Consider the following 25235-nt stretch of genomic DNA (forward strand, 5'->3'; position numbering starts at 1 on the left):
AAACACTACTTAGACTAGACTAACTCTCTGCAGTCGCCCTGTTTATTAGTTAAAACTGGCCTCAGCACTCCCATCACTGTTGAAATGTTGTCAGGACAAAAAAAAAAAGATCAAAAACACAAATGTTCCACACCTTCCCGACATCAAACAGCTGACAGAATTATTGACTATCTGGCAAAGTTAACTTCCCGTCAGAAGCTGTTGGAGGAGGTTTTATCAGCTGACGGACAGACTGTGTTGACAGCTTCTTCTGTGAGTCACCACAAAAATCTGTTAATGCAGCTTTTTACAAACAGGTGCAGTGGATATTTGCAGCCTGCAGTTCAAAGAGCAATAACTCTACATAGAACTCATCAAAAGGTAGTTGAAGGCAGATTTATTGCTTGAGGTTAAGTGTGATATACTGTTGTGTGATTATAAACTCACAAGCTACAGGTGCATTGCTATACACACCTGCATTACAGTACACCATCCCTCAGACTGTGCTTCTCCCTTTGATACTGTAATGAATATTGTTATCCTGTTTTTTTTTGTGTATTTATTTGTATTGCTTTTTTAACAGAAAAATAGATACAAATTAACAAGAGATGGTGGTGCTAAACAGAACAGTACAGATTTTTTTGACAGAGTTTCTTCTTACATGAGACAAACAGGACATATAATATGTATAAAATAAATGGCACAACAGCAGAATAGCACTAATTCAGTTTTTAGACATTAAATCGAGAAAAGGTTGCCAGACTTTAAAAAATATTTTCTCTTTGGCCAATATAATATACCTGATTTTCTCCAAGTGTAATACATTTCAAATGTAGGAGCACTTTCAGATTTCCAAGACTGTAAAATTAGCTTTCTGGCTAACAATGTTGAAAGGGAAATAGCCTTAGCTTCACATCTACTTTTCACATTATCTGGATTGGCCACCCCAAACAACACGGTGAATGGGTCTGGGTTACATGGATGTTTAAAGGCCTTAGTGAAGAACTCAAACAAGCTGCCCCAAAGTGATTGTAGCTTATGACATGACAAAAATAAGTGGGATAATGTCCCTTCTATTGTTATCCTGTTTGATGTTGTTGTCTTCCACAGTGCTGGTGGTCAGCTGCATGTCTTTATAGCACCTGTATGTCTCATCTTCTCTTCTCCAGCTGCCTGACTTTGAGTCACAGCGGCCTGTATGTTTACCTTAATGAAAATGACAGCAGCCAGCGCCGTTGTTCAGGTTTTTACGCTTTTAGCTCAAATTTTTTATGATCTCAATTTGGCTGTGTCGCAGCAATTCTCTCCCAGCTGTGTGTGTTTTTGTGTGTCTGTGTGTGAGAAAGAGAGATTTAGAGGAGTCTGTGGAAGCAGAAGCGGTATAACTGGAGTGTGTATAAATCAACATCACTCAAGAAAATGAGTTGTTTGCTGCTGCGGTTCTCCGAGATGCCCTTTCTCTCTCTCTCTCTCTCTCCCTCACAGCACCTAAAAAATGGTGGGCACTGGGCAGTCTTTCATTGCCGGAAAACGCACATATGCGCACATGCCCCATAAACACAGTGGCTGTAAATCAAAAGCAGAACCAGAGCCAAAAGAAAATGGAAGGAGATGGAGACAGAGATATAAAGAGAGGTTTTGTCCATTAAGTAATGCGATGAGGTCTCGACTAATCACATCAAACTGTCGCTCAATCATTCACCTCTGGAAGAACTTTAAGCCTCGTGCAATCAAACACACACACACACACACACACACACACACACACACACACACACACACACACACACACACACACACACACACACACACACACACACACACACACACACTGCAGCAATAGAAAACTTTTCCATTAAGATAATTTACACCCTCTCTATTCTATTTGGGGCTTTTTCAATCATGGGTACCTTTTGTTGACCTTTCTCACTCTTATCACTCTCTCTTTTCTTTCCCGTTCTCAGCCTCTATTTCTGGCTGTGCAGAATCTATGTTCGGTGAAGTTGGCACTTGGCACCTGTGTGTGTGTGTGTCTGTGTGTGTGTGCTTTGTGTCAGTCTGTTGACAGACAGGGCACTGAGGCTACTTTCTGACAGAAGAACTTTCCGGGGAGCAGGTGTCAAAAAGTAACAAGGTAGAAATACAGAGAGAAGAAGGCGAGACAGAGGAGGAGGAGAAAGGAGGAAGGGGGGGGGGGGGGGATCGGGGTGGGAGAGAAGCAGTGTGGTAACAAGTTTGCAGTCTGCACGGTTGTGCTTCTATTTTCTAGTTTGTTATTATATAGGATGTATGTGTGTAATTCAGGTAGCAACGAGGAACTGTATTTTCAGGACGTCTTGTGTTTGATTGGAAACTGGTTCAGATTTGGCCTGTGATGTTTAATTCTCAGTGGAGTTGTAGGCGAGCAGCAGTGGAGACTGGGAAAGGAAGACTACAGATCTCAGAGCAAATTGATCAGAGTGGTGCTGGGTAAAAACCTGGCATTGTGGCAAACAGTTATTTCCAATAGCAACATCCCCAACAATGTGCAGTTAGAACTGAACAACAATAAAAGATGTCAAATCCACCATAGTACATAGCACTGGGACTGGAGCTAATGTTGCTCAGTGAGCGTCACCACCAACCTCAGCACTTGTGAAGGCAGCTTCTGTGGTGGGGGGTCGGTTAACTTTGCAGTTATACAGTAGAAGATCCACAGATTTTTAACAGCCATGTCATGTCAAGTGGAGCAAATATACTTTTTTTTTTTTTTCCAAAAACAGAGCTGTGGATGGTGATTGCCATAATCCCTATAGTTTTAGGAGTAGGTTTGTTACCTTTAATTGTCGGTGCAAGCTATTTTTAGAACGGTGGAGCAGAGCTGCGAGCTGCTGACAGGAACGCACAACAGCTGTTCTGCATGAATTTACCTTGAAAACAACTCAGTCTCATAGCGTGGTGAATGTGCAGGTCACAACTTGTCCACCAGAGTGTTTTGGAGTTGTTGGATTGTGTATTTGATGAGTTTGATGAGGGAAACCAAGAAATCCCATTAGCCTCCGTAGCGTAGCTCTGAGCAGCTCACGGCTCTGCTCCGCCGTTCTAAAAATAGCTTGCACCGACAATTAAAGGTAACGAACCTACTCCTAAAATTATAGGGATTACAGTATGGCAATGGGCCACTACTATTCCTTTAATTTAAGCCATGTTGATTGGTCCAGACTGAAAACTCTCAACAAATTACACACAAACATTGATATCCTGACAGACTGTTTTTATGGTCTAAACTAAACTAAAACCTAAACTGAAATACTTGGCATCTAAAGCCAGAGCTTCAAAGGACCTTGGACCTCCAGTAGAAGCCTGGAGGACAAGTATTGTTGACTCTCAATTCAGGGATGTCGGAGCTTTACACAAGCACACAAATCCATCACATAAGTTTTCAAACACCCTGTGATTTGACTGTATAACCGGGCATAAAAAGATGTTAAAGGTCCCATCCTTATAATAGTTGTATTTTCATGTACTGTATGACTGAAAGCTAAAAGTCTTGATGAAAAGGAAAATGTTTGAGAGAGAGGAGGAGGAGGAGGAGGAGGAGGAGGAGGAGGAGGAGGAGGAGGAGGAGGAGGAGGAGGAGGAGGAGGAGGAGGAGGAGGAGGAGTGTGCGGGCTAAAAGCGACCCTGAGAGGGGATGAGACAGAGCTGGAGAGAGCGGGACACAGATGGGAGAGCTGCTCCAGCCAGCACCAACTATGAATAATGAACACTCTGCAGTCAGTGTGAGAGTATTTGTGTACATGTGTGTGTGTTTATATGTGTGTGTGTTTTGTCTGCAGTGTGTAAATTGGCCAGATTGGTGCACATACTGTACAGTACATACATTACGAATCCAGTAAAGTGTTTGGCTGGAACACGCTTTCATGCATGTTTGTGTACGTTGAGCTGAACTGTTTGTGAGTTTGTGTTTTTTTTGTACATATGTGTGTTAGTTAGTGTGTTATTGTATCACAAGTGAAGCATGAACGCGTGTGGGGGTGGGCTGGCTGTCTGTTCATACAATCTGTGTAATGTGTATGATGTGCAACATGAAAAATCCAATCTGTGTGTGTGTGTGTGTGTGTGTGAGCACATGTTCCTTACCATTATACATTATATAATTTCTTTATGTTCCTATATGCAAAGTAAATTGTGATCCCTCAGTGTGTGTGTGTGTGTGTGTGTGTGTGTGTGTGTGTGTGTGTGTGTGTGTGTCCCTGAGTGAACTCAGAGTGTATTGGATCGTAACCCTTCACATCTCAGTGAAGTCTGTGCATTACTCATACAGTACTCCTCTTCCCGCCTCTTCCTGTCTCTGTCTTCATCTTTTTTGTATTCAGTCCCGTCTCTCCCTCCTCTCTTACCTCCATCTTTCCTGTCGGTGCACCTGTCACTCTTTCACAATTAACATCAGAATCTTTAGTTGTTTCTGGAGCATTTGACTCCTTGACTGAAGCAGTAGTAGAATAAAAGCCGGCCTTTAGCCAACAACTGCGAGGAAACGACTTTCCGTCTTGGTAGCTATTTAAGCTACAGTACCATTAGCTCAGACGGTTGGTTAAACACGCTGTTTTTGGCTGACCCAAGAGTCTCAGATAAAAACGGGTCTTAAATATGCAAATATAGCTAATGTAGTCTGATGTGGAAAAATATAGCCATTACACACATTTGAGTATTTTTGGTTTTGGAAAGATTAAAAAAAGACTCTTTTTACAAGCAGCCATTCACATAATGATTCATTTTGTATAGACTATGTTTTATAGTGCAGATCAGATAAGGCAAAAAAAAAAGCGAACACATGGTGATAAAATATGATATATGTATGTGTTTCTCTTCCCCCTCTTCTCCAAATGAGTTTACATAGAGTTTTAGTGTTTTTCCTTTTCTGTTTTGCATCTGACTTCACAAAATTTTTATTTAGTTTGGACCGTTGTGGAGAGTTGGCTGCTCGAGCCGATGTGACGCTAGAAATAGCAAATCCAGCCGGTTTTATCCACTGTTGCTGTGACAGCCCACCAATGAAAACAATGTACTTCCACTTCTCTACACCTCCATCACTCTCTCCTTTCCCTCCCTCCATCCTCCCAGGTATCTCCCCCCTCCATCTCCCTCCTGTTTTTTTCTCTGTTGAACTGAAGCCTATTTGCGGCGTCAGAGTCAACATGGCTGACAGTGAAGCATATGATGACACAACCAGGTGGAAATGAACTCTCTCTTCCTCTCTGCCTGTCACACACAGACTGAGTGCTGAAATGAAGATGATATACTCTGGGTGAAACAAGATAGGAAGAGACTGAACTGATGTGATTTCTATATAAACCTTGTGTGCAGTTTGGTGTCATGAACATTTTGAAATTGGAGAAGTTGCAGAACTTGTTGTGGATATTTCTAATCAGTAACTTCCCTTTCTTCTTCCTACAGAGTAGACACCATCAGTTAATATTCAACCTAACACACCAGCACATCTGCATCACATGTGTCCACTCCTTTTACTTTCAATATGTACAGGTATATACAGTATAACACACTGTGGCCCATAAAGTTAGAATAAAATATTTTTATACCTCTTCTTATGAAATGATTGTGACAATGTGATTTATTCTTGATAGATAAAGTGTATATCTTCTCTAAACTGGTAACTGGGACTCAGAATGTCATCATTGCAGCTGGTCAAAGGTGATTACTGATGCGTATAAATAGGAATAAAAAGAGGAATGGGTTTGAAAACTAAATCATTCCAACTTTTTTTTTTTTAAGTACATTTTTTGGCTTTTTGCCTTTATTTGACAGCACACAGTAGAGATAGACAGGAAAGGGGGAGGCAGAGAGAGGAGAATGAAACATAGGAAAGGGCTGCCCAACGCGGGATTCGAACCGTATTTTCTACTATATATGCACATTGCAGTATTAGGTAAAGATTGTGGCTGTGGTTACTGAACTCTCAAGACATTGTTTGGTTCAGGTATCTAAGATGCATATGAAAATATCATTGATAAAGTTAAAGGTGTGCAATGAAGTTTTTGTCCATTAGAATAACCATGGAGCAGTGGTGTTGTTGCATGAGTATGCACACTCATGCAACACAAGCACGTGCTTGATGATACATAACTGCTCTGTCATAACATTTATCCAGTGTTTACCAGTTGGAAGCGACAGCACACAAAGAAGCGAAGCGGTGCTTCATGTAGAGGCAGAGAAGAAGACAAAAGGCTAGCAAACATGGACATAAACATTGCATGATTTGAATTATTCAAAGTATCAACTCTGCAAATGTTTTATGTAGCAGGAATAAGGCTTTAAGCATTGTGTTGGACTTCAAGGATACCCACAATGTGTTTTCAGTGAGAAACGCTTCAGGAAGTTGTAGCAATAAGAGCGAAACTGTCAGAAGAGCAAATGAGTTTTTCTTCAAGTGACTAAAAACCGTCTCTGTTGTTCTGTCTATAGGCTACAACATATGACCCGGTTCAAACTGAATGACACTATCTGTATATATACTGACAGAGGCGTATATATAAACACATCATTATATTTCCCAGTCGCTGTGCAAACTTTCTTTTTTCACCTGTTGAGTTTGGGTTGTGGCGTTCGTCACTTTGTTGACTGCTTACGCTGCATTTGGGTTCTCTCCCCCGGGTGCTCCTAATTGAAAATGTCTCAACAGTGGCTGTGCTGCACACACGCGTTGCATCACCATCAGCTGGAGACAAATTAGCAGCCTCATGTTGTGTTGACTTGGGCTTCAAGCTTCGTCTTTGCACAGGCTCCCCGTCATCTGCAAGAGAAAGCAGAGGAGTGCAAATTTAATTATGTTCATTTTAGTGTTCTGTGATGTTATCCTGTTTGTAACTTATGGTGGGCTAATAAGGTACTTTGATAGTAATGAGGCTCGTGGTGCCATCCTTACTCATGTTTCTGTGTTTTTCTGTCTAAGCAGCAGAAATTACCTCCTGGCTAATTACAACCAGAGAGAGAGAAACTCTTCTACTTAATAGACTGCACAGAACACATTGGCTTTTATTATGAAGAAGAGCATAAAACCGCAAAGGTTAAGTATCTGCATCACACTCAGTCTCATCTTTCACTTCTCTGCTCCTTCACAGGAAGATCATCGAGGTGAAGATCATTGATGATGAAGAGTATGAGAAGAACAAGACCTTCACCATCGAGCTGGGGGAGCCGGTTCTTTTGGAGATAGGACAGAAACATGGTGGGTCTGTCTGCCAGTCTGCTTTGTGTGTGTGTGTGTGTGTTTAAAGGGAATATCAAGGATTCAGGAGCAGGGCCAGGAACAATCAGAGTGTGACAGACAGAATGGAGTCTTTGTTTAACTGCCACCAGCGTCTCAGGCCTCCTGCACACCTGTCCTCTATAAACCGGCCCAGACCTGCATCGATCGTCTCAGCCTTTCGATCTAAAACTCTGATTATCTCGGGAAACATTTTACTTGGAAGCACAAAGGAGCTTGGCTTGGATTTAATAAGCACCAGGCTCGAGCAGGGAGCTGTTTGATATCGCAGCATCCATGATGCATCACGTTGGACCAGACAACAGGAATAATAACCTGACCCGCACAGTGTTTGGCCCACTTTATTGCTACACATAAATAAGTGATATGATATACAGAATATAAATAGCCGGATGCTGTTCTGAGCACCGCGTGTGTTCTGAGGTCATCACTGTAAAAAAAAAAAAGAAAGAAAGACTCACCGAGCTTAGCAGCAAGAAAAGAGCAGATTGGACAATTTGCAGTTCATTCCTGACTAATGAACTTCTTTGATCACGTTCCTCTCTCAGCTCTGTTCTGTCGTTTCCTATTTTCTGAATTTGCATAGTTGCCAAAAAGCTTAGAAATCGATCAGTGTGAAACATTTCACTTCACTCCCCAACATTTGTGAGATTGCAGGAAGCTGAGAGACTCATTACAGACAGACAGCTAATCTCTGGCAGGTGATCAAGGCTAAAGGGAACTAACGCTGGAAGTCAATAACTCATTTCTGCAGCTCGCTCTGCTTTGATATTTCTTTTCAAATGGATTTTGGAACTTTACAAGATGGAATGAAATCTGAAGTAACCTCCCATGCGCCATTTTTACTTCAATGAAACACACTCTTGTATAATTTAACTTAAAGTGGCTCTCTGTTTTGTTTCTATAAATTACATGCACAGTACCAAAGGATATGCAGTGCATGGGTGATGCAGAGTTGTAACACTTGTCCAATGGAGGCGACGTCATGCAAAGAAGCAAAGCAGCGCTCCGTGCACAGGCAGTGAAGACGACAACATGGACATAAACATTGCATGATTTAAATTATTCAAAGTATCAGCTCTGCAAATGTTTTATGTAGACGGAATAAGGCTTTAAGCATGTGTTAGACTTCAGGGATACCCACTGTGTGTTTTTAGTGAGAAACGCAGTAGGAAGTCATAGAAACACTGTGATGATGAGCATACAGACTGCAGCAGGCTATTTGCAGTTGATGCACATAATATTGCATTGCTACAAATTAAATGATGTTCTATTTGGAAATACTGACAGAGGCATAACAAACACATCATTATACTTTTCAGCCACTCTGTGCACCTTCTTTTTCGCCTGGTGAGGTTTGGTTGTGGCTCGTCAAAGCTGTGCGCGCTGCCTTTCCCTCCTCTCCCCTGTTTGCTCCTAATTGAAAGAATTTCAACAACAAATCTGGACTTCATTTGACTTCCTTATGTTTATGTTTATCTTTCTCATCCCTGTTAATTTCCTCTTGGCTGCAGCTCTGTGTACTTTGCATTTTGAGTGTTATTCTAACCTCTTGAACAGTGGGTCACAGCAAACACCTAAAGTCAACATATGCAAATATCATGATCACTTTACATCTGATGTCATCATCAGGACTTTTTGCCCAGTTCTTTGGTTTATGGTCAAACGCCTGCACAACCTTTAACAGCTTCTGTGTTCAAAGCTAATTATCAAATGAGCTAAACATTTTACAGTACTGTACCTGCTAATCAGCGTTGTCATGGTGAGGCCATTAGCAGGCTGAGAAGTATTAATTCACAACACCTGTCTAAGCCACTAGTTTGACCATAGACTTTCAAATCTGGTCTCTCTCGTTAAAGGGGTAGTAAAACATTTTGGCAAATTGGCACATTGCTATAATCCCTATAGTTTTAGGAGTAGGTTTGTTACCTTTAAACCAACACTAAGTAACTTGTCAACCTTCATATAATATTTTCATAACTTTTGTGATGATACATCGACTTACAACAGGTTGAATGACACCTCTGTCATGGCCTGAGGGGGTCTGTATCGCCTTCACTGGCACTAAGCATCTTTGAGGAGCATGGTAGGACCCCGGCTCTGACTTAAGTTTCACTTTCACTTTTGCGAGTCACGACGAGGAGGGAGGAGGCAATGCGGCACCTTTCCGTCGGATTGTGTATGTGTGTTTACTGAGAAATGATCCGCTGGTAACAGAAACTTAGTTTGGACGTCTTCTGTTAATTTCCATGCACCGGGAGATCAGGATGTTTACGGCGCTACGCGCTGGTGCTCATGGGAAATGGAGTCTTCCTTCAGGCAAAACACTACCGCTTTGGGCCACTGGCGCTGCCAAACTCAACCAAAACTGAAAGTTCTTTAGTACTGCTTTAATTGTCGGTGCAAGCTATTTTTAGAATGGCAGAGCAGAGCCACAAGCTGCTCAGAGCTACGCTACAGAGGAGTTGACGGAGTTGTTTTTGAGGTAAATTCATGTAAAAGCACTGATGCCTGTCGGGCAGTTTTTCGGCAAGCAGTCTCTGTATTTACCTCTAGTTATTATCGCATAGCGTGGTGAATGTGCAGGTCACAACTTGTCTACGAGAGCGTTTTGGAGTTGTTGGATTGTGTATTTGATGAGTTTGATGAGGGAAACCAAGACATCCCATTAGCCTCCGTAGCGTAGCTCTGAGCAGCTCACGGCTCTGCTCCACCGTTCTAAAAACAGCTTGCACCGACAATTAAAGGTAACGAACCTACTCTTAAAACCATAGGGATTATGGCAATGGGCCAATTTGCCAAAATGTTGAACTATCCCTTTAAGACTCGCCATTGGACAGGTGCTTTTTTCCAATAGACATGAAGGTGTCAGCCATGACTATCAGCCTGCTGGCACAGTCTATGGCCGAGCCACATCTCTTCCTTATAGTGTTCATAACAAGGACATGATCCCTTATCAGGTCCCTCTTGTGAGCAGTAGTGGCTGTGTTTGATGGAGCCTGCAGCCACAGTCTGGGATTGAAAGCCAAGTCTCCACGGTGGTCGACAAGTGTTTTATCTCCCTCTCTGCCTCTTAACACGCACACACACACACTCACACTGAGACTCTTCCTGGTGGCGCGAGGGTCCGCACTCTGGATGTCAGACATGAAGAGCCGACAGCCCGGGGCATGTTTCATTACACAGGAATATAATTCATTTTATAACACTGTCACAGTGCAAGCGGACAGACATTCACACACACACACACACACACTATATAACATAACTGTACACAGCTTTTCACTTACAGCAGGTTTGCACTGATAAGAGTTGACTCAATTAATGAGTGTCACTGTGCATGAAGAGAGAGTGAGGAGACGTATGGAAGAGTCGTTTCATGGCGCAGAGTTGTAAATTCCTTCTGGGTATTCATATTTTTATTAATAGCATGAGATGCTTAATAGCCTGGATTCCCATGTGGCACATCAGCGTCAGAATATTTGCATTTACATGACTGTCTTTCACAGCTGATTGCATACGTTTAATAAAATGAAGTCTCAGCAAAACTACTAAAGTAATTCATGCTCTGGTTTGAATCAGGCAAATGAAGAAAACTGTGTGGGTCGTGATTGGACTTAAGATGGCGTGCAAAAGCTGTCAGACTGGCAGATCAATTAAAATAAAAACTTTATTATGAGTCCCCCAAAGGCCTTTACAAAAAAAAAGAATTATTTGCTCCTGTAACAGTTGTTAAAAACTACAGTGTCAGTGCCCATTGGAAATTAGTTGAAGAGATTTGCTGAAAAGAATGAAACGGCATGAAATTGTTTATAGTATTGAATTTTATTTTTACTTATATGCACATTTAGTGTAACGTGGGTAGAAATGGTGGTAGTGTTATTGTGCAGAAACATTGAGGCCAGATTTGTGAGAGTGTGGCCACGACTTCAAATGAGGCTTGATGAGAGGCTGGACTCCAGGAATCTGACATTTTAAATGGAAAGGTCATCCAACACAGTCCATATCATTAGTGAGGAGAGAAACAATCTGTATCTCTGAGTGTTTTTTTTTATGATTTGGATGAGATGTGTTTTTTGCCTGCTGGTTAGGAAAGTGGCCGACTGTAAGAAACCACAGATATATATGATCTGGTAAGTCTGAACATGGCTGCACTATGATGTAACTACCACAGGAGAGGACAGTACTGGAACTGAGGCTGACATGTCAGAGTTAATGCTGATATAGTCAGTGATCAGTGTCCTGGCAGAGTATGTCAACAATACATGTTCATCAAAACTGGAAGAGGAAAGTTCCTAAAGTTGGTACTGGACTGTATAACTTCTGCACAACTGACCTCTTCTCCTTTTGCCGTCTCCTAGGTGACTCCAATGAGAACAAGCCCTTGGTGGGAGCAGAGGATGAGGAGGTGGCCAAGATGGGCTGTCCCAGTCTGGGTGAACACACACAAGTAGAAGTGATCATAGAAGAGTCCTACGAGTTCAAGGTAAGTGTGTGTGTTGTTGTGTGTTAGTGTTTGTGTGGATGTGTGTATGCATATTGCATCAATACATTTCAGTTATTCTCATGTTCATACGGCATCAATCAAATCAGCTGTGCTAATGAGACATGATGCAACCCAATCCGATCAGATATGATATGATACAGTCTTCATGTTTTGGCCCCAACTGGAAAATGTCAGTAGCACACTCTGATCCCCAACAGGGATTACAACTCAGCTCCCATCTGCCCTCGCCCTCTCCCCTCCACTGGGTCAAGCGGTCATCTCAGAGCAGAGCCGGCTTTCCCCATCGGCTTGTTCGGTCATAGAAAGAGTCTCTGAGGGTCTGAATGTCCCCTGCAGTCAATAAGACCCAAGTCCCTAGAGCAGATACAGTCTCTGTCCTTTCTTTTCTTTGGTGTTGTCAGAAAACATCTCGCAAAGATCAAAATGACTTAAAATGCAAATTGGATCGAAAATGATTCAAAGCTGCCCCAGTCGGCAGGATGAATGATTCATTTTGTTAGCATGTAATGGACTCTATAATGAGAGCCGTGTCATTTTGATGGGAGACATGCAAAAAAGACAACAAGTAATTTATTCAAAGTGAGCTGACGTCCTGTTTCAGGACACGACAGGCCTGGGAAGGGAGAAATATTTCTGATACAGTTCACAGTTCTTATAGAAACTATATTGACTTAATTATTTGATTAATTCTCACATTTGTTCAGATTGTCATTCAAGCACAGAGAGACACAATAAACAAGATCATGTGTCTCATGTTTAGTTTTCATTACTTCACACACCGTCATGTTTGCTTCTATCAGTCTATGATTTTGTTCATGTCTTTAAATGTAACCAATCATACTGTTTGTTTGTTGCAGATTTCATTTGCTCATTTGTCCATTTGTGTCATTTGTGTGTGTGTGTTTGTGTCTGTGTGTGTGTGCAGAGAGCAGTAAACAAACTTCTTTGGCAGGATCACCAGGTTATCTCTCCTCCTTCATGCTGTAGTTTTTCCTTTGCATGCAAAGACAATTCTTCTATTTTCCATGGGATGCTGACATCCTGTAATGTATCTTTAAACCCTTAATTGTCACTGGACTTACTCTTCCTGAAACGGCTGATTTGTGTTTGTGTTTTGTGTGTGGGGGGTTCTCTTATGTTGCCTTTCACTTACTAGATAATACACCATGCAGGGCTTTCTCCTCACAAAGCCCTGTCAGCTGGGTTATGATAATGACTGCTGATGTGATGCTCCATAGCTGCTGCAAGCTGTTTTGCATCAACGTCTCTTATTATTCCTCTTCCTTTAGACACAGAACCCAACCAATCTGCCTGAAGGCTTTTCCCTAGATTTCACTGGGAGCATCAGCAGAGCAACTGGCTTCACAGACAATTTCACTGCATTGCATTAATTAGCACATCCTATACCTCGAAATCTCAGAGTCGCGAAGCGCCGACTTTGTAATCGTACCTTTGAAATGTGGAAGCAAATTGAGAGGCATGAAATCAGCATTATCCCCCTATCTGTGTGGCTGAGGGTGAATTAACAACTTGAGGGATGTGTCTTTCCTTTTCTGGTCTGTGTGCACTTGCATGTTTGTTTTTGTGTGTGTGTGTGTGTGTGTGCGTTTGTGCGTGTGTGTATGTGTGTGCAGAGTACTGTAGATAAGCTGATCAAGAAGACAAACCTGGCCTTGGTTGTGGGAAGCAGCAGCTGGAGGGAACAGTTTGTCAGTGCTGTTACCGTCAGCGCAGGTAATACACACACTCACACACACACACACATACCAACAAAGGATGTAAAGCATCATTTTGATTAATGAACAGTGGTACTGGTTGACATCTTGACATCATTTTGAAAGGATGATGGATGATGAGAAAGAACATTTTCTACATGTTTACATCAGCATTTTTATTTTGAAGCTTTTCATGCATTTATTTTCACCCTTCAGTCTGATTGTTATGCAGCTCTCATCACTGCCACACTGATCCTAATAGGCTCTATAGACTTTTTTTCTCCATTTCACCCATTAACACTAGATAAAAAGAACATTTCCTTTAATCCTCCTCTAAAGAAATGCACTATTTTGTTTTCTTAACACGTGTTGGATAAGAAGATAGACATCCCTCCTTTATCTGTCCCTGTGTATGAAGCTGAGAGAGTTTATGTTAAAGGGATAGTTCAACATTTTGGCAAATTGGCCAATTGCCATAATCCCTATAGTTATAGGAGTAGGTTTGTTACCTTTAATTGTCAGTGCAAGCTGTTTTTAGAACGGCGGAGCAGAGCCGTGAGCTGCTCAGAGCTACACTACGGAGGCTAATGGGATTTCTTGGTTTACCTCATCAAACTCATCGAATACACAATCCAACAACTCCAAGGCAAATGCAGAGACTGCTTGTCGAAAAACTGTCCTCAACAGGAATGCGCCTCAGCGGTTTTGCATGTATTTACCTCTAAAACAACTCTGTCTCGTAACGTTCCGTTATTATCTCATAGCGTGGTGAATGTGCAGGTCACAACTTGTCCACCAGAGCGTTTTGGAGTTGTTGGATTGTGTATTTGATGAGTTTGATGAGGGAAACCAAGAAATCCCATGGGCCTCCGTAGCGTAGCTCTGAGCAGCTCACGGCTCTGCTCCGCTGTTCTAAAAATAGCTTGCACCGACAATTAAAGGTAACGAACCTACTGCTATGACTATAGCAATGGGCCAATTTGCCAAAAATGTTGAAGTATCCCTTTAAGCATAAAGGCTGGGAATGGGGGTTAACATGTAGCTTTTAGCTCTAGATCTCACTAATTTACCAGAGTCTTGTGTATTTTATCTGTAATGAACCTTTAATATTTTAGGTGAACAGCAACAGGAAGTCACCACAGCCTAGTACCAGCATGCTAATCAGTTAGCTGTCTTTGCAGGGAGCCATGCTCGCTGTGATTGAAAGTTAAAATGTTTCCTCTGTCAGATTCATCAGTTTCACTCCACTTGCCTCCCTCTTTTTTTTGTCCACTCCCCCGTCTCTTCCTCCTTCTATCAATTGTCTTTTTTTTCTTCCTTACTATTTTCCACACCTTCAATTTCCTGACACACCTGAAAGGAGACGACGACGAGGAGGAGAGCGGCGAGGAGCGGCTGCCGTCCTGCTTCGACTACATCATGCACTTCCTCACCGTCTTCTGGAAGGTTCTGTTCGCCTTCGTCCCGCCCACAGAGTACTGGAACGGCTGGGCCTGCTTCATCGTATCCATATCGCTCATCGGCGTCCTGACGGCGGTCACCGGCGACCTGGCATCGCACTTCGGCTGCACGATAGGACTAAAGGACTCGGTGACCGCTGTGGTGTTCGTGGCGCTGGGGACATCAGTGCCAGGTTGGTGATTAGATTACTGTTTATTTACAGTAAGACCAAGGTCAAACTGAAACCACGGGGATGTACATTTTTATCATCACTGGTTATTTGCTATTGTATGTGTGTCTCCATCTGTTCCTGTGCGCTACACTGGCCTGCTGTAATTAGAATCACAGGATGATGCATGTGATGCTGAGGGCACCAGACTTCCTGTCCTGTGTATCCACAACCGCACCCACGAACGACAGAACGTGTGAGAGCAGGAGCGATGACTCGACAGGCTCTGAAATAACATGAACAAATGGTGACATTTAACTTTCAACTGTCCGAGCAGAAGCTATTTAACCTGGCTTCCCCCTGTCCTAGAGGATCAAAGAGAGGAAGAGGAACTTTCCTCTGCTCTCCTGTCGTTACCTTAATTAAAGCCCAGCACTGAGTCCCATGGCAATAATGCCCCTCGCCCAGATAAAGCTCAGTCATGCTAAAAACCAGGTCATGGAAACAGCAAGGTTTCCTGGTGTGGGATCATTCAAGTTAAAGGGATACGCCAACATTTTTTTTCGTGTCTTGCCTCACTCCCGAGTCCATGACAAGCAGATAGACACCATCCTTTCGACTGTGCGTGCAGTAACAAGGGAGATAGAGCCGTATCGCCCGTAATTAGCTTAGCTCAAACGCTGGAAGTGTATAGGTAGTGTTAGCCTGCCTCCTACCCGAGCCGAAATCAGCAGTCAGAAGCTGATTTCATTTTAGCTCTAAACTCTGTAAATATATCACTTTGTCAACATTTCAAACATGTTTAGGCGAGAAAGTAGCTGTTTAGATCAGCAGTGTGTCGTTAATTTGTCTAAATACCAGCCGTTCACAGTTTTGTTCGGACGAATTCGGCGCTACTCAAGCTAGCCGTTGTGACCAACGCACTTCCGGTTACTTTCACAAAATAAAACACCTGTTGCCCTTTACATACAGAAAACCATGACGATAGAATTTGTGCTTTTACAGGAAGCTAACCTACCCTCGATGTAGCTAGCTTGAACCAAAATAAAGCGTCTTTGCTTGAACCCTCCGTTTTGACCGATCTCGTCCCGTTAGCGGCATTTGACCGCTCAAGATGCCTTACCTGAGAGTTTTGTCAGCTCTGAGACGAAGATCGGCCCGCCGGTTGCCGTTTAGAGTTGCTGAAGAGTTTCTCTGATGACTTTAGGTGGAGGCAGGCTAACACTACCTATACACTTCCAGCGTTTGAGCTAAGCTAATTACGGGCGATACAGGCTCTCCCTTGTTACTGCACGCACAGTCGAAAGGATGGTGTCTATCTGCTTGTCATGGACTCGGGAGTGAGGCAAGACATGAAAAAAAAATGTTGGCGTATCCCTTTAAATGCTGTAGAGGGGCAGATGTCTAAGCTCTGAAAACCAGGGGAATAAATCATCTTATTTCAACACTGGCCAATCACGTACTCCAATCACCAGGCAAGTTAAAGGAACGTCTGCACCACCTGCTCTCAAACACGAGTCTCCATAAATTTGCCCAAAAAAATGAGATTGGGAAATGATGCAGCATACAGCCACAGTATTGCATTTCTTGTTTCTATTTCCACACATAATAAGTAAACAGTACAAGAAAGATGCACATTTTCCTCGATTCCTCGATGTGGCAGAAAAGTGAGTAAACAAATGACGGAGGGACTGCTCCTCTCTCCTCCGTCTTCATCTCAGTAGCAGCTGCCCTCAGGAAGCAGGCATGAAATCAGAACTGACCCCAGCTCCATCACAGCCTTCTGCCTCCGGGCCCGAGCCGCTCCCCCGCTCGCAGCGGATGCTCCGGCCCAGAGCTCTAATTCAATTCACTTCCTCTTTCCTTTCGTCAGCCATTTTATTGTTGCCTGTCCCTCCGCATGATTTATAGAAATCGCTCCTTTGCTCCCCTTTCAGGCGATAACTCTGATGCAGTGCGGCGAGGTCTCCGCTCTCTCGTTTGAATCAATTCCCTCAACAGCCATATTATGTTGCGTGTTGAAATTGGAGGCTGTAAATTTGGATTGGATATCCATTATCAGTGCATGTGTCCTGTCGCAGGTCGTCTTGACGTTAATGTGGCTTTTCTGAATCTCCTTCACTCTGATTTGTTTTGTCTCTTTCACACCTACTGTACCCCTCTCTGTCTCTCTTTCTCTATGTCCTTCTCTCACCCTCTCATATTCCACCTCACTTATCTGTTACGCTTGCTCTTGTGCCCCGTCCCGGTCAATTTATTATTCTGACTAGGTGCTACCTTACTCCTCGCTCTCTCTCCTCCGTCCTCTTATTGGATGTTGTGTTTTCACTATTGTGTCATCCATCATACCCAGGTGTGTGTGTGGGAGAAGATGTGTGCTTGCGGTGCTGAAGTGACGCAAGTTTATGTGCAATAAGTCCAGCAGGTCATTATAACTTCCACAGGGAGTGTGTGCTCCTTTGTGTGTGTGTGTGTGTGTGTGTGTGTATGATATCCCCTTCAAAGTTGTTAGGAACATTTATCTTGTCTCTGGTCTCCTCCTCTCTCTCTCTCTCTCTCTCTCAGCCCTCCTCCAGATTTATAAAAGCATTCTACAATATTACATCAGAGACGCTGGAGGATTGTCGGGCCAATTTACAGCAGATTTGCAGATTCAGGCAATTAGAGGCAGATGTGGATCAGATGCTCGGTTTGAACGTGGGGAACTAATAAATGTTTTTGGCTGTTCATTCGTAACCACCTGAGCCGTTTGAACAGTATTAGCGTTGTTTCATTATGTGAAGTCCTGCAGTGATCACAGACTGAAGTCACTGCTATGACACAGAACTTGGCTTTTTGATTAGTGACACATTCAGTGGTTTAAAGACTCAGTTCACCCACTTTTCAAAAAGACCTATTTTCTCAGCAGTCTCTGTGTTTTTCACACACAGAAACTGCTGATTTAAGTTTTTTCTGGGATCTGAGCTCAGTTTCATGTCTTATTTCTCTAATATTCACCTCATTGATGTGTCATTGTTTCATGTCTGTGGTGTGAGAGTCCTTATGTGTGTTCTGCTGTCATTTCCAGTCCAGTTTCTCTCCCTGTTTTTCCATATGCGTGTGTGTGTGTGTGTGTGTGTGTGTGTGTGTGTGTGTGTGTGTGTGTGTGTGTGTGTGTGTGTGTGTGTGTGTGTGTGTGTGTGTGTGTGTGTGTGTGTGTGTGTGTGTGTGTGTGTGTGTGTGTGTGTGTGTGTGTGTGTGTGTGGGCCCCTCCCCTCCTCACCAGGAGCAGCAGTAGAGGCGAGACAGGTTGATAACTCGTTAAGCTAAGTGCAATAAAAATCTTTCCAACAAGTGTTATAAATCTCTCTAAAACCTGAGATGGACAGCCCCTGACTTCCAGACGCTGGAAAAGTCAGGCTGTTTTTTAAACGGAGACGGTGACATCAGACAGCCGAGCACACAGAAACACACTGCTGTCATAAATACAAACCCCAGAGCTCCAGGATGAAGACAGGACCTTTGCGGTCAGTGGTGTTAGCTGTTGATGGGCAGTAAATACATAAAATCTGTAGCGTAGCTCTGAGCAGCTCACGGCTCTGCTCCGCCGTTCTAAAAATAGCTTGAACCGACAATTAAAGAACCTACTCACTAAAACTATAGGTATTATGGCAATGGTCCAATTTGCCAAAATGTTGAACTGTCCCTTTAACAGTTTCTTGACTAGAAGAGAAGAACTGGTAAACTGGGCCGGTGTTAAGTGTATGATGCTGTGTGTTTCTAAATTCTAAATTTAACAGTGTGTACTGTACAGTTTGTGTTTCATGACTCAATCAAACCCACAATCTCGTGTGTCAACACATCCCAACTTTTCATTTCTTTTTATGTGGTCAGGATTACAATTCACCTCTCTCCTGAAAGAAGAAGAATTGGAGGATATTTTCATGTTAGGATATGAATTTCAACTAATCTCGCTGACATTCAAATGAGAATCGAGACTCGTCTCACCAGCCGCGGCTAAAAATAGAAATAAGCCAAGACAGGCGCACAATAACTGGCAGCTGTTTCCCTGGTGTTCCCTGCCAACCCAGTTGTAGCGTCTCTGCCTTCTTTATCCAATTCCTCCTCAAATGTTCAGCACTAAACAGCTTCACTCATGTACACCTACAGCATTTACAGCATTTCTCACATCTGCTCCAGCGAAGGCTGATGCCAGCATACGACTATAGAGTCCAGGCAGAGCCACATCCTGAATCCTCCTGAAAATAATCCAAGTTATATTTATACGTCTCAGAATATGGACCCAGAATAAACATATGACCACAAAGGAAAATGATGTCGTAAAGACGCATGTGATTTCACAGGATGATCTATAATTGTGCTACTGTACAGGAAGCTGCTTAAAAAAGGCAACCTGGATCTACTGGTCCTTTAAGGACTGAAATGTGTTGTCTTTCACAGCAACGCTTTCAGCTCCCTCAGCATTTCTGCCTGTTTTGCAGCAGTTCATCTCTCTGTCTCTAACATACATGAAATAAATTATTTCCATAAACACTCACATCTTTGACACAACTAGTTCATATGGCTTCCTATGATACCCAGCGCCTTGATCTTTCATGACCTCTTTGCATCTTTTCATACACATACACCACAGAGAGAGAGAGTGTGTGTGTGTGTGTGTGTGTGTGTGTGTGTGTGTGTGTGTGTGTGTGTGTGTGTGTGTGTGTGTGTGTGTGTGTGTGTGTGTGTGTGTGTGTGTGTCTCTATGAGAATACTGAGTGGGGGGTTGTGTACTGTATGTTACCTTGAGGTAATTCCTCAGTGACTGTGAAAAAGACATTCTCCACAACATCAAACGTTACTCATATGAGGCTCATTTGCATTATGTTGCTGTATTTCATATATTTTCATTTTTCCTGCCTTGTTTATGCTGCAGATTTTATTAGCAGTTTGAAATATGCTTATTATTATTGTGTCATTTTCCAAAAATGCTAAAAGATTTAAGATAAATGACAAAAACAAGCTTATTTATACAGATGAGGCCAAAAACAGCAGGATGTTTGTTTACAGTATAGAATTGATAATGAAGCTTTAAGATTAATTCAGTGTTTTCAACCTTGGGGTCGGGACCCCACGTTGGGTCGCCTGGAATTCAAATGGGGTCACCAAAAATGTCTAGTAATTGAAAAAAATTACTGATTAAAATATATTTTTTAACTTATTATTATTATTTAAATTATGATTAAAAACACCACACACAATCTTAAACAACTGTATTCTGTACTTTCACTTTCTCGAATATATGAATTGAGTTCAAATAAAATGCAGCATATGGCGCATCTTGGTTGACGGCCGCGGTCACAGTCACGTGATCACGGGGTCGCCAGAAATTTGGCAAAAAAAAAGTTGGGAAGCACCGGATTAATGACTGATTTCATTTTTCCATCCAGACACGTTCGCCAGCAAAGTGGCCGCCATCCAGGACCAGTACGCCGACGCCTCCATCGGCAACGTCACAGGCTCCAACGCCGTCAACGTCTTCCTGGGCATCGGCGTGGCGTGGACCATCGCGGCCGTGGCGTGGCGCGCGGAGGGCAAGACGTTCAAGGTGGACCCAGGAAACCTGGCCTTCTCCGTCACCCTCTTCACCATCATGGCCGTGCTGTGCGTGCTCACGCTGCTGTACCGGCGGCGCGCCACGGTGGCCGGCGGTGAGCTGGGCGGCCCGCGGACTTGCAAAATAATTACGTCACTGATGTTCATCTCGATGTGGCTGATTTACATCCTCCTGGCTTCGCTGGAGGCCTACTGCCATTTAAATTTTTTTTAAATGGAGAGGAGAGGGGAGGGTGAGAGACCCACTGCCAATATGAGAGAGAGAGAGAGAGAGGGAAGGAGGGAGAGAAGGAGGAAGAGGGATGAGGAAGTATATGAAGTTGAGTTGGACTGATTGGGGCCAATTCTGATATTTTTTATGAATCAGCTGATCTTCAATTGTCTTTTTTTGTAGAGTCCAGAATTTTGTTTTTTTCTGTTTCTGTTTTTTGTGGGGTTTCTTTTCCTGAAAAGAGTTTTAAGCATCATGAGACACTAAAATTCTCCGCTGACGTCCGTGTCCCTCTGAACGAAGAATTAACTTAAAACATTAATGACAAAAATTGCAGTGCGGGTTTTAAAGAGCACTTTTGTGTAGTTGTTCATCTCCAGTGGACGACTCTGTTGAATAGTTAATAACAGGCTGATATTGTTCCAGTATACTGCCGAGCCAGCAGGAGGAGGGAGAGTGTAGGTGAGGAGGAAGATGAGAAGGAGAGAAAGAAGCTGGAGGCAGCGAAGGTAAAGAAGAGTCAGTAGAACATTGATAGAGAGAGTAGATGAAAGAGAAGAAGACAATGGGGACGTGTAGAAGAAGAATAGATGGACCCCCTCCTCACTTTCTCTTGTGTCTTCTGTCAGAACTGTATCTCGTCACCATGGGAACAGTGGATCCTCCCATCACACCTGTTGAACTCCATCCACTACTAACAGTGACTTATGACTTTTTCACCTCTCCTCTGCCAACTGTACACACACACACACACACACACACACACACACACACACACACACACACACAAAACTGACAACTTTTTTTTCTTTATTCCTTCTCTTCTTGAATACACTGTGCAGAATAGTCTATACACACACACACAAACAGACACACTTCCCTACAGACACACCCCTCTGTCCCTCCCTCTTGCCTTACTCTTACCTCCCCCCGTAGGAACTGTCTTAAAGTCGTGACAATGAAACGCTGTATGAAAACGCTCTTCAAGTCGTGATGATGAAACGCTGTAGTCACCGCCCACTAACCCTCTTTCTAAACGAGCCAATCACACGCCCCCATCTCCTTTAAACGCCAATCCACAGCCTCATTCACCCTATGAAGGAAACCTTACAGTACCTTGGCCCCACCCTTTTTTTTTTTCTTTTTTTTTTCTAAACTTTTCAATGGCGTCACGTGTTGATGTTGTTACCGTGCAATTGTAAAAGAAAAAAAAAGAAAAAACAGAACAAAAACAAAAAAGACACACGTAGAGTAAGATGAGATGAAAAGATGTTGCATCGACACCTGGAGGAAACGGAGTCTGGAGGAGTGATGATGAGCGAGCGGTGACAGCTGTTAATGTCACAGTGAAGGAGCATTGTGCACTACACGTTGTGAGCTACACTATTTATCATTCAATTACAGGGAAATGTGAACACGCTGAGTAAAGCAGGAAATGACATAAGGCCAATAATGGAGACACAGGAAGGATGGATCAGGATGACAACAACACGAAGGCCGTGACGGTGTCGATGATGACAAATCAAACTATGACCACACCCAGTGTTTCTATTTGTACATGATATTATAAGAGACATTTATTGATGTGTGTGCAAGAACACTGTTTCTTTTATTTATGTTAAGTTTGCGAGGAAAAAAAACCCCCGAAGGACGACGGGGTAAGATCCACACGCCCTCTATTTCTCTGTTTAAGGAACTCCATCGCAACGCCTGAGATGAGTGGAGGACAGGAGGAGGAGGAGGAGTGGAGCGCTCTGAGGGAAACGTACGGCAGCTCTGAAATGTCACATGACTGTTCTGCAGCAGTTGCAAAGTCGGGACGTTTCTTTGTACAAAAAGAAAAAAGAAAAACACCAGTCTCTGTTATCCAAAGATTTGATAGAAGAACACTGTCACGAATCATTTCACAGGTAGAGAGCCATTCATTCGCTCACCCTCCAGGCGTTAGACACGTCCCGCAGGCTGGAGTTCAAAAAACAGGCAAATCTCTATTCATAAAGTTGGACACACTACGGCTCCATGTGCTCGACCATCGGTGTTTTGATGGGTGTGAGTCTGTATCAGATTTATTTTGTTATTTGTGAAAGATTTATTGACTCTGGCATGGTGTGTGTGTGAAAGCGTGAAAGTGAAAATAAGATATTAAACTAGTTTAAATAGATAATATGATGCCACATATGACTGTCTGTTAAAGCCCAGATTTATATTATGTTTGTGTTAATACCCGCGCGCTGCCCAGGGGTTAGACTGAGGCTGGACAGCAGGGATGACATATGGCTTGTCAGTGCAGATTATTATGAAATGCATTGTTAACAGGGAAAACCTCTGCAGGAAGCGAAGGCCTTTTCTTCTCAGCTGCCCACGATGCCGACTGAGAGCTTCAAGGAAAATCCTCCTCCGACAAAACAATAACTGAGATTTCACTTCCACTGCAGCTCAAAGGAGAAAAAAAACAGTCATTTACCTGCCCCCCCCCCCCCCCCCCCCCCTCTCCTGCCCATCTGCATTAACCTTAACCCCTCCCTCAGATGTGACATTTTAAATGCCACACCAGTTCCTCGCACTTTCTGCTCTCACAGCTTATTAACCAGAGGAGAAAGTGAAATGATTTCAAACTTTCTCTGCAGAAAATCAGTGAATGCTTCTCTGGTTTGTTGTTTTTCAGCGAGGCTCCGTCCAGCTCCGCTAGATAGAAGGAGTTTGGCCTCCTGCCATGATGCTCTTGCCCCGTTTCAAAGGAATATCTCTTGGCTGCGAATATTTAACAATGCTGTCTAGAAATTAGACACGATGGCACGCCCTGAGTGTCCACCTCAGAGAGGAGGGAGTGGCCTGGAGCTCAGCAGCAGGTTGGACACCTGTAGGACCAAAGCAATATAGTTAAATATACTGAGGTTGTGTTGAAGCCACTGCAACACAACAACACAACCGTGCTCAGAAACCTTTGGCCAGACTCCAAAAAGAAAGTCAGCCTCCATTTATTTACATTTGGGCAGATTATCCCAGATTAGCTATCAGCAGCTCATTGATGTAACTTACGCATGGATACACACAGATATCACTGTGTTACTTCAGAACTGAAGAACAGGGCCGTTGCTAGGAATTCTGGGCCCCCTGAAAGAATACTAAAGTGGGCCCCTTCCCCCTGACCTTTCCACTTTTTTTCTTAGACTACGTATGTATTATCAGGTTTTATTAACTTTGTTTTGATGCTAATTTACTGTGAGTATTAGTCAGGGTCTTATGCAGAATAAATCAGTCATACAAAGATTAGACTACTGGGGTCTTTTGTGGGCCCCACTGGGCGCTGGGCCCCTGGAATTATCATCACCTTTCTCCCCTATGCAACGGCCCTGCTGAAGAAAACATAGAAGAATCATCATTTCCAAGCCGGAGCTGGAGTTTTCTTTTAGATTTCTCAGTGGATTTATGAATGTGTATTCACAATGGACACCTGATACTGATATTATCCCATAATGTGTCACATTGAATCCAAACTGTGTGTATATCATGAGTTATGAGAGCAGAAAGAGAGGAGATCATGATGCGTATTGCAACTGATGTTAAATTACAAATCTCTAAAATGGCCAGAAACAACAACAAAAAAAACACATGCCATGGCGTCAGTCTCTTTGCCGGTTGCTACGGCGTTCACATCATCCAGCTGAACCAGCACTGACTGACTCACCACCCAGATGCTGTCATTGTCTCTGCTGCTTCACTCATCTCCGTAGCACGCAGCATCTGGAAAGCACAGGAGCCGAGCCGAGGCGACGGGGGTCATCAGCCGCTTGCCAGTTCTGACATGACTGGTACAGCACGTTGCCATGGCTCCTGGCCCACTGACACGGCAGCACGCCCGCCGGGCCAAACGCTTTTTCTCAATGACTTAAGCCTGTGTAACAGTTGCCAGTTTAAGAATGAGTGGGCAGGATAATAGTTGCTGCTGACGCCACAGGAACACAAGAATACTGGGACTGAATTAGAAATGTGGGCTTTTTAAAGGTTGATAAGCCTGGCTGGAGGACAGCTGAGTGTGCGCGAGTGTGTGTATTTGTGTGTGTGTCTTTGTGCGTATGCATGCTTTCTAAGAGAGTGAAGAAATGCAACCATATTTTTAGTCTCTTGCCTGTTGCTTAGTGACCATCTATCTGCAAGCCGTTGTCTTCTTGACTGTTGCTGGTGTGTGTGTGTGTGTGTGTGTGTGTGTGTGTGTGTCATTCTCTCTCTTGATGTTTCTCATTTTGTTTGCTCGCCCCCCCCCCCCCCCCCCCCCCCTCTCTCTCTGCAGGTGATTTTCAACATACGTTTGTTTTCAGCATGTGTGTGTGTTTTACTTTACGCTCCTTGTG

General features: G+C 43.3%; 1 protein-coding gene across 1 annotated transcript in view; it reads left to right on the forward strand.

Moving 5' to 3' along the window:
- slc8a4b (solute carrier family 8 member 4b) overlaps positions 1-20886 on the forward strand; it is a gene marked incomplete at its 3' end in the record, with an annotated part of 58405 nt that extends 37519 nt beyond the window's left edge. The window contains exons 11-15 of the mRNA XM_083993453.1: positions 7101-7207; positions 11608-11732; positions 13388-13487; positions 14829-15101; positions 20507-20886. Coding sequence (XP_083849579.1) covers positions 7101-7207; positions 11608-11732; positions 13388-13487; positions 14829-15101; positions 20507-20886 — 985 coding nt within the window. The remainder of the gene's footprint in view (positions 1-7100; positions 7208-11607; positions 11733-13387; positions 13488-14828; positions 15102-20506) is intronic.
- Between the last annotated feature and the right edge of the window lie 4349 nt (positions 20887-25235).

Source organism: Trachurus trachurus (genome assembly GCF_905171665.1).
Source record: "Trachurus trachurus genome assembly, chromosome: 18".
In the NCBI taxonomy this organism is placed as follows: Eukaryota; Metazoa; Chordata; class Actinopteri; order Carangiformes; family Carangidae; genus Trachurus; species Trachurus trachurus.